This window comes from Apium graveolens, chromosome 10 (genome assembly GCF_009905375.1).
Source record: "Apium graveolens cultivar Ventura chromosome 10, ASM990537v1, whole genome shotgun sequence".
In the NCBI taxonomy this organism is placed as follows: domain Eukaryota; kingdom Viridiplantae; phylum Streptophyta; class Magnoliopsida; order Apiales; family Apiaceae; genus Apium; species Apium graveolens.
Window position 1 is genome coordinate 83,521,425 of NC_133656.1, and position 9,935 is coordinate 83,531,359.

General features: G+C 33.4%; 2 protein-coding genes across 2 annotated transcripts; both read left to right on the top strand.

Moving 5' to 3' along the window:
- The first annotated feature begins 1,021 nt into the window (after positions 1 to 1,021).
- LOC141693415 (uncharacterized) lies at positions 1,022 to 1,843 on the top strand. The gene is made up of 2 exons (XM_074498517.1): positions 1,022 to 1,081; positions 1,163 to 1,843. The coding sequence occupies exon 2, from the start codon at positions 1,163 to 1,165 to the stop codon at positions 1,772 to 1,774; it is 612 nt and encodes a 203-aa protein (XP_074354618.1). The 5' UTR covers positions 1,022 to 1,081; the 3' UTR covers positions 1,775 to 1,843.
- Positions 1,844 to 3,749: 1,906 nt separating this feature from the next.
- On the top strand, positions 3,750 to 5,064 carry LOC141693679 (uncharacterized). Its single transcript, XM_074498831.1, has 2 exons — positions 3,750 to 3,983; positions 4,108 to 5,064. The coding sequence occupies exon 2, from the start codon at positions 4,108 to 4,110 to the stop codon at positions 4,816 to 4,818; it is 711 nt and encodes a 236-aa protein (XP_074354932.1). The 5' UTR covers positions 3,750 to 3,983; the 3' UTR covers positions 4,819 to 5,064.
- The last annotated feature ends 4,871 nt before the right edge of the window (positions 5,065 to 9,935 follow it).

Consider the following 9,935-nt stretch of genomic DNA (forward strand, 5'->3'; position numbering starts at 1 on the left):
TTAATTAAATTAACTTTTTTTTTTGAATTTTAGTACAAGTCATATTTTTCCATTTGAGAAAAAGAAACTAGTTTTCTTTAACTATAGCTACCGGGTTAAAGTTTGAGATGTCTGCGAAAAAATTAAATTTCAAATAATAAGAAACAGAGTAAGTATCAATTATGCACAATGTTAGAGATCTCGAGAGTATTAGGTAAACTTGTTAGCTAAAATATAATTAGATAAAATTTTGTTAAACATGTAAGGTTTATGCTCTAGTCATATTGTTAGCTATATATAATATTTTTAATTTTAAATATACAATTAAAATAAATTAGAGCTAATTATATTCAATGCAATTGAAAATAAAATATTTATTTAAATTAAAAATATTTAATGACGATATTTTTTTTTTATATTTATGTAAATATTTTAAAGTAAATATTATAAAATTGAAAAATTATTACAATTATAAGTATAATAAAATTAATAGATAGAAACATTACTTACAAATATATAGAAATTATAAGTGAAACATAGTTTATTATAATATAATATTAGAATTTTTAAAATAAGTATTAAAGTTACATATATTAAATATAAAATAAGAGTTTTAAAACATATATTTTAATAATATAAATATATGTATGTATCAATCAGTTTAGGTTTAAATTAGGTAGAAAGATATTTAAATTAGGCAAATGCTCAAATGGATCTTTTAGGTAATGGCTACAACATTAGGTAATGGCTACAACATCAAGATTGGATAGAAGATACTAAGGGATAGAAGATAGGTAAAATATTGCTAACAAGTGTTGGGGTTGAAGGGTTATTTTTTGTAGCTATACTTTTTTTAGCTAATATAATTTTTTTAGCTGACATGTACATCCCGTTGAAGATGTTCTTGGTGGATAATATAATGCAAGGGGCCACAAAACAACAACTAAGAAAATTTAAAATTACATGCTCAACTGTAACCAAATTATTATAGTCTGATTCCTTCCTATAAATACACGGGGTTAAGCATATATCAAGAGAGTTGAATAAACTAAAATAAGACTTTAGAGATACTAGTACTCACAGAGTCACATTCTTAATTTAAGTGAGTTTATTTGAAACAAAAGATTTTTAAGTTTCATTTGTTTCTGATCCTCTTTAATCTAGTTTTGTTTTTGTTATCCAGATGTCTGAAAGGGTTAATCCAAGCGATGCAGGAGGGGATCAAGCAACCAAAAAGCCGAATGATCAACCAAAATTTGATAGGAAAGATGCTCACATCAAAACGCTAGATGATCTGGTCAATGTGAATTCACTGTTCACCTTAGCTGTGTTCGTAGGCCTAACACAGGCTGCACCAGGCGCTCGCAGCCTTGAAAACCGTGTCGAGTGTAATGCTGGACCGGGAGTAGCTAAAATGCTCATCCTCTACGAAGTCGTGGCCTTTGCTTGTTTTCTTTTATCAAGCCTTGTTGCGAAGGTACTTAAGCTAATTCTAAGCATGGACGGTATACGAATTAAGTTGGTTCATGAAGGATTTGACGTGAAGGATTTTCTGTTGATCTTAACAGCAAGCGCATCTGTTTCTGGGATTGTTTTGCTTACGCTTTCGGTAGTTAATTTAGTTCAGATTCGAATAGGTGTGTACTCCTGTGGAAGTGCGGAAGCAAGGAGAGCCATTTGGGCTCTTTGTACAATTGTTGGCATTGCTTTGATCATTTATGTTGTGTCAATCATTGTAGCTATTTATGCTTCTATTGCCGGTGACAAGTCAGAAAAGGCTGATGAGCAGGTCTAGTTTATTTGAAGTTTATGTGTACGTTCTATGTAGAATCTATCCAAAGCAAAGTCATCTTTTTTGGCTCTTTGTTTCTGTTTTCTTCTCCCTTCCCATATAACTATCTCATCAATATAGCCAAAAGTTTATTTAGTAGTTTAAAGCTATAACTAATAATGTTCTAATAATGTTAGACTGCAGCACATGTGCAAAAACTGCATAGCTAGTCTAACTTTAATCCGAACTTTAAGGTTCTATATGTAACAAAACCCTTGAACCAAATGTATGAAATGAAAATATAAAACATGAGATTCTTTTGGTGAAGATCCGTGGCTTGAGAAAAACGTCAGAATATTCAGAACAGAATAAATTGTGCAAGGGAATGATCTTATACTCATTTTAATGTAAAAAGGGTGTAATTATTTTGATTCAATACTTTCCTCCTGTATACTACCTCTACGTAAGTAAGTGATCAGCAGCTTACGTAATTTTGGGATTTTTTTTATAAAGTTAATTACCTAATACTTTTATTTATGTTACAGTTGAACCCTCCAAAATCAAATATATATATATATATATTTGTTCCGATTTCATTGTAATAAAAATCGTGTATTTCTAATTTTAGTACTGATTTTCAAACAATTGCCCAAATTTCTTAATGAACAAAATAGTCACCGAATTTCCTTTTTGTCTTATAAAAATTTGTCGACACTCAAATCTATACTAACATCATTAATTTATCAAGGATAATTAGGTAATTCACTAATATTCATCCATTTGTTGCAATAAATTATTTATTAATTATCTTAAAATTCATACCAATCCCAACCTAGTCCTCAAGAAAATCCCTAACTGGGTCGAACGTTGCCATAATTTGGGAACAATCAGTCGACATTACTGGTTCTGGTGATGTCAATTCGGCCCCAAAACACTTACTCAAGTCTGTTTTTCAAGCTAAACTAATTCCCAATATCACCTTAACATAAACAATCTCTCAGAAATGATAAATAACCAAACACTGGTCTTTTCCGGTAAAAATCGAGGTTATTTAGGTCAGCGACGGCGAACTCAACGAAGCTATAGCTTTGATCCCAAACTTGATAAAACTTGACCGTAACTAAAGATTGCAACCACACCAAGCTATTTTAGCTTCAACTGCATTAGAGGGGTTAGGGTGTATTTGATAGTTGACACGGTTTTGAAAGATAGAAAGAAAATTTAGCCATCATTTGTTAATTTGAAAATTTAGTCATTATTTTGAAAAACAAAGTGTTAGGGTAAGAATTGTAAAAAAATAAATTGTATAGACAATATTTTATTTTCAAATAACATATAAATTTCTTCTTTAATAATATTAGAAGTTAAATCTATTACAAAAAAAGATATGCTAAACAAACCTTAAGCAACTAATCCAATACTATTACAAAAGCAACCCTTACGGTGCTTTTACCGAAATGATTTTTTTATACTCGTACTTGATGCAGAAAAGGTTTATTTTAATGATAAATAAACATAATAGTAGTTCTCAGTTCTTATTTCAAAGAGAGGGAGTACTCTAAAGTGTAGATAATATATCTAAGTGTGTTTATTTTTTTATATATTTTTTAATTTTTATTTTAAAAATGGAGGGACAATTGTACCCACTTGTTCTACTCTGGAACCGTCTTTGCATGCGGGAAATTAACCAATTATGGGTATTACACATTATATTGATGAGAACGATTTTGAGAATAATTTTGAAAACTCTATCATTTCTTTTTTTTTAATAAAAAATCAGTATATAAAATTTAGCTACCTCTTTGGCTCTTGTACTTTAGTCGTTAATATATGATCCGGTCCCATGAATATATATTTCCTGAGATTAAGGATATCCTACAATGTTACGCAAAGAATATGTAGTTAGGCTTTGTCATTTTATGCACACATAGTCGTATACTATGTCTATTATTGAACACCTTGTCAGGAGTTGTCTTCACTCATGTTAGGCCGCGCAGTCTTCAATTACAGAAAAACACGTCGAAAAATGAGTTATGTAATCTGAACATATTCAATGAAGCCAGGCTTATCAGTAGAAATGCATGTGGGTAGGAGGAATCAACAAGCCCACAAAATCTATTACTAGAAAATTATGTACTGCTCGATCGTTCACATTTCGTTTTTATCCTCTATATATATAGAGTTCAAGTATCCAGATTTAGTATAGCGGAAGTAAGTACTTTCTTAAGTGAAGGTGAGTTTGTTCGATACTTCAATCTAAAGAATGCTACCCTGATTTATTAATTACTAGATACTTATCGATGTTTTGTTTTGTACTGTTCGATTCTTAATATTTTTTTGGTGCTTTGTTATTTCAGATGACGGAAAGGAGAGTTCCAGCAGAAGAGCTAGTGGAAGCGATCATAGTAAGGTGGAACAGTCGAGAAAAAAAAGTGAAATATGATAGAATAAAGGTTCATATTAGAACACTTGATGATCTTGTGAATGTCAATACACTATTCACCTTAGCCGTGTTCGTTGGCTTATCTCAGGCTTCACCAGGCGTCCACAGCCTGGAGAATCGTGACGAGTGTAACGCTGGTCCACGAGTAGCAAAAATGCTTGTCCTGTATGAAGTTGTGGCCTTTGCTTGTTTCCTATTATCAAGCCTTGTTGCTAAAGTTCTTAAGCTTTTTCTGAACTTGGACGGCAACAGATTTAAATTTGTACGTGAAGGATTTGTTTTGAAGGACTTTCTGTTGATCTTAACAGCGAGTGCATCAGTCTCTGGAATTATTTTGCTTTTGCTTTCGGTTGTTAATGTGGTTCAAGTAAGAATAGGTTTGTACTCTTGTGGAAGTGCTGAAGCAAGGAAAGCCATTTGGGCGCTTTGCACAATTGTTGCCATTGCTTTGGTTATCTATGTTGTGTCCATCAGTGTAGCTATATATGCCTCTATTACGGGTGATGGACTCTACCATGATCCAAATCGAAGCAATCGTGACACGTCAAGAGGAGGTACCAACACTGCTTATCCACATGCTGACCAAGAACTTAGTGTTGTTGGAAAGCTGGATGTGAAAGTTTAAGCAAAGGTTTATCTGCTGTCCATTTTGGTGCCCTGAAGAATAACTAAGTCTAACATGTGTGTTGGTTAACTTGGTTCGGTAGCACCGTTTATGTATAGGTTCTGTCTATGTTTGCGGTCTGTATAAAATCTATTAAAGTTGGTTTAATAGAAGTGTTAAATTTTAGTTCAGTTAATGTTCATGCTTATATATTTTTTTAGCTCCCCTTGTCAGAACTATTCCCTTGTACTAAACATAAATGAAATCAAACCAAACCAAATCTATCTAGCATGTAAACAAAATGTTATGAATATGCCGATGGTCATGGTGTTTGGTACAAAAAGTCCCGGGCTCTAAACAAATTGAAACATATGCCTTTCATACATCTACACTTCAGTTTAACAAAACTCTAAGCTCTAAAAACTCCCTAAGTTTCTTAAAAAACCATGTTACGGATTTCTTTAAGATACTGTCGGAACAACCTTCTGATCCACATTTACGTACTTGCTGCATAATGGCCTCATTGTTCTGACTTTGCATATAAATTAACAAACTGGTAACGTGTTTCATACTTCTTTGAAATTAAAATGACAACAAATTCTTGCTGTCTCCATCTGTCCATATATATTGAACGACCCTATAATATTGTTCGAGATGTTAAGATAGGTTAAATATATAAACATGAATCTGTATTTTACATATGTAGGATTAATTCCTACATATGTATGTATTATTGCTGTATAGGTTGAATGCTTTAGAATTCATTAATTCCTCATCATGAATATATAATTTAGAAGTATGTATTATTGATGCATGATGAGGAATTAATGAATTTTAAAACATTCTAGACATGGATGAAAGTGGAGAGTAAACAAGAAATTTATATGCTCCATCTCTCTATGCCTCTATACAAAAGAGGTTTTTCAAGTATCAAGAGTTCAACAAAGAAACAAGTTCATTTGAAATACTTACATTCTCAAATTAAAGTCAGTTTATCTCATATTTCAATGAACATTTATTATCTAATGTATTTAATCTTTGTCGAATCTTGTTAATCTTCTTTTGTTTATGTAATTTTAGATGGATGACAGGAGAACTTCAACTGAAGATTTAATGGAGATAATGCTGAAGAAATGGAGTGATCAACTGAAATTTGATAGGAAAGATGCTCATATCAAGTCACTAGATGATCTTGTCAATGTCAACTCACTATTCACCTTAGCTGTGTTCGTAGGCTTATCTCAGGCTTCACCAGGCATTCGCAGCCTAGAGAATCGTGATGAGTGTGATGCTGGTCCAGGAGTAGCTAAGATGCTAGTCCTCTACGAAGTCGTGGCTTTTGCTTGCTTCCTTCTATCAAGTCTTGTTGCAAAAGTACTTAAGCTACTTCTAAGCCTGGATGGTGAAAATTTCAAATTTATTCGAAAGGGGTTTGATTTGAAGGATGGTTTGTTGATCTTAACTGCATGTGCGTCTGTTTCTGGGATAATTTTGCTTATGCTTTCAGTTGTTAATGTTGTTCAAATCCGAATAGGATTGTATTCTTGTGGAAGTGCCGAAGCAAGGAGAGCCATTTGGGCTCTTTGTACAATAGTTGCCATTGCTTTGATAATCTATGTAGTATCCATCAGCATAGCTATTTATGCTTCTATTACCGGAGATGGTCTTCCTGAACCAATATCAAGTTACCGTCACTCGTCTAATAAAGAAATCAACAGTGCTGAAACTGATTCTGGTGTTACTAAGAAGCTGGATGATGTAGTTTAATCAAGCTCAATGGAGCAAATTGTTTTCGTGATCATGCAGATGAAGAAAATATAAGTGTTGGCTCAGTCTGTATATTCTTTATGTGGAAGGTATATTAAAATTTGACTTTTTCTTTATGCTCTTACTTTTACTGCCTCCTGCAGTGTTTTTTTCCATTATTTCATTTTTGTATAAAAAATATTGTTTATATTTCAAATCTATGATAAATTGATAAGTTGTGTTTTGCTAATACCGAATTGTCTACCTTCTTCATTGTTAATTATTCTCAGCCAAACTCTGCCTCACAAAGTTAATAGCCACTAGCTTGCGATGCACAGGTCTTAATTAAATATTTTTTAATTCTATTTTATTTAATTTTATTAAAATTTTATATAAATAATTAAATACTAAATAATGATTATATAATTATACTTTAATTGTGTATAATTTCAAGTTAAGTTCAAATAGTATAAATAGTGTATGATTAATAAGATCAATGTAAATGTTTGTTATTAGTGAAATTCAAATCTAAAAACTTATATGTATCTTTATAAATAATAATATAAATGTTTGTTGTTGACCGGATTCGAACGTGAAAACTTAGTGCATTTTTTTAATATTTGGATTTAACGGTTCTAATTATTTGATGAAAAAGATCTGACGGTAAAGATAGAAAGAGATAACCAAAATAAAGGGTTAACCAAACTACAAATTATACTTAGTTCTGGTTATTATAGTAGAGTATAGTATAGATATTTAGAAGGAGAACAAAGAAAATTACCAGAATTGTTCTTGGAAATATAGGGGATTAGAATGTTGGAAGCGTAGATTGGCCTTGAACAAATATATAAAAGCTTTGTATAACACAAACACACACCTGTATATATTAATAACAATAATAAACTACAGCTTATATACTCTTGACACAAACACAAGGCTCCTGCCTTTTTCTTTAACAAAGAGCTTCGGCTCTGATTTTTTTTCTCAACTACAACTCTTCTTTTTCTTTTCTTTTTGTACATATTACAATACCTATTTGCAGCCTTTTTATAGGCTTGAACAAACATAAGGTTACATCATTGCTTACAGCATCATATTTATTATAACAACTAAACCGTGTATTGAGAACATATGCAGCCTACCTTTATTTGCTCCACAATTTTCTCCACACTGTGTATGCATGCATGTGCTTTGGATTTTCCTGCCTACCATATTTTCAGGAAGCTGTATGTGTCTCTCATCTTATTCACACTTGTATTTTATTTATTATGTTTATGGAGAGTTTGACTTCTAACACTCCCCCTCAAACTCGACTTTCCATTCCAAGCTTCTTTTTCATTTTTTGAAATACGTCCGGCTTCAACGGCTTTGTAAAAATATCTGCTAAATTTTCTTCAGTCCTACAATGTACCAACTCCACAATTTTTCCGTTCACCTGCTCTCGAATAAAATGATATTTTATATTGATGTGCTTGCTGCGACTGTGTGACACCGGATTTTTCGCGAGTGAAATAGCAGATTTATTATCCACATAAATAGTAATTGGATCTTCTTTGGCAAGATTTAATTCGCCCAATATATAGCCTAGCCACATAGCTTGACATGCGCATGCTGCTGCTGCGATGTACTCTGCCTCACATGTTGAGAGGGCAACTGTCTGTTGTTTCTTTGATGACCAAGAAAATATTGCTGAACCGATATGAAAAACATATCCTGATGTGCTTTTCCCGTCATCCAAATCTCCACCATAATCACTATCTGAGTAGCCAACTAATTTTGAATTTTGAGAATGCGTGTAAAACAGACCATGATCAAGTGTACCTTTTATATACCGCAAAATTCTTTTAGCTGCCATGAAGTGATCTTGCTTCGGCTTCTCCATGTACCTACTAACCAATCCAACTGCATACATAATATCTGGACGAGTGAAAGTTAGGTACCTCAAACTTCCAACCAAACTTTTGAATAATGTCGGATTTACCGACTCCCTTGTTGAGTCAATTCTGAGCTTTATGCTTGACTCTGCTGGCGTACTCACTGGCTTGCATTTCTCCATTCTGAATTTCTTTAAAATCTCCTCGGCATATTTTTTCTGCGACATAAAAATTCCATCTTTGCTTTGCTTCACCTCGACTCCAAGAAAGTAAGACATTTGACCAATATCTGTCATCTCAAATTCGTTAGTCATAACTTTCTTAAAATCATCGAACATACCAGGGTTGTTTCCAGTGAAGATCATGTCATCTACGTATAAGCAAACGATCATAATATCTCCCCCTGAATTTGTTTTTGTGTAGAGAGCATGCTCGTATGGACTCTTCACAAAACCATTTTTCTGAAAGTATTCATCAACCCTTGTGTTCCATGCTCGTGGGGCTTGTTTCAATCCGTACAATGCTTTCTTCAGTCTGTAGACTTTATTTTCTTGGCCTTTTCGAACATATCCTGGAGGCTGCTCAATATAGACTTCTTCTTCGAGGTAACCATTCAAGAATGCTGACTTGACATCCATCTGAAAAATCTTCCACTGATTCTGAGCTGCAATTGCTGTAAGAAGTCTTATAGTATCAACTCTTGCAATTGGAGCGAACACCTCATCATAGTCAATGCCATATCTCTGTTTGTAGCCTTTAGCCACCAACCTTGCCTTGTACTTTTCAACTTCACCATCTTGATTGGTCTTTGTCTTGTAGACCCATTTGACACCAATGGCTTTGTGTCCTTCTGGAAGATCTGTGAGCTCCCAGGTATCATTCTTCTTGATTGCACCAATTTCGTCATCCATGGCTTTGTTCCATTTGCTTTCTTCAGAAGCTTCCTCAAATGTAACTGGATCACATTCAGCCATTAAACAAAATAAAGAATAATCAAATGTTGTTTGTACCGGACTTGTTGCTTCATAGATATTATCCAGACTCCGCATCTTCCTTGGTGCTCCCCCTGAACTGTTGCTTCCTCCTGTTGATGGTGTTGATGCGGGAGTTTGTTGATTTGGACTTTGTGGAGGTGTTGGATCATCATCTCCGTCATCTTCAATATTGGGGTCATCATCGTCATCATCATCATCATTAAAGAACAAACCTCTAACTTTTCTTTCTTCATCACTCCATCTCCAGTAATCTGATTCATCAAATTCAACATCTCGAGAAATGATTAAATTCTTCGTTAGTGGATTATACAGTCTGTATGCCTTGCTTCTTTTGTCATATCCGGTAAAAATGCATTTCTCGCCTTTATCATCCAGTTTCTTCCTTTTCTGATCTGGAACATGTGCATATGCAATGCACCCAAAGATTTTGAGATGTCCAACTGATGGTTTGCTACCACTCCATGCTTCATTTGGAGTTTTGTTTCTAACACTTTTTGTTGGACAACGATTCAACAGATAAACA

What these genes read in the sequence shown, in the direction of transcription:
- LOC141693415 (XM_074498517.1), top strand. Translation starts at nt 1,163, where the DNA reads ATGTCTGAAAGGGTTAATCCAAGCGATGCAGGAGGGGATCAAGCAACC.
- LOC141693679 (XM_074498831.1), top strand. Translation starts at nt 4,108, where the DNA reads ATGACGGAAAGGAGAGTTCCAGCAGAAGAGCTAGTGGAAGCGATCATA.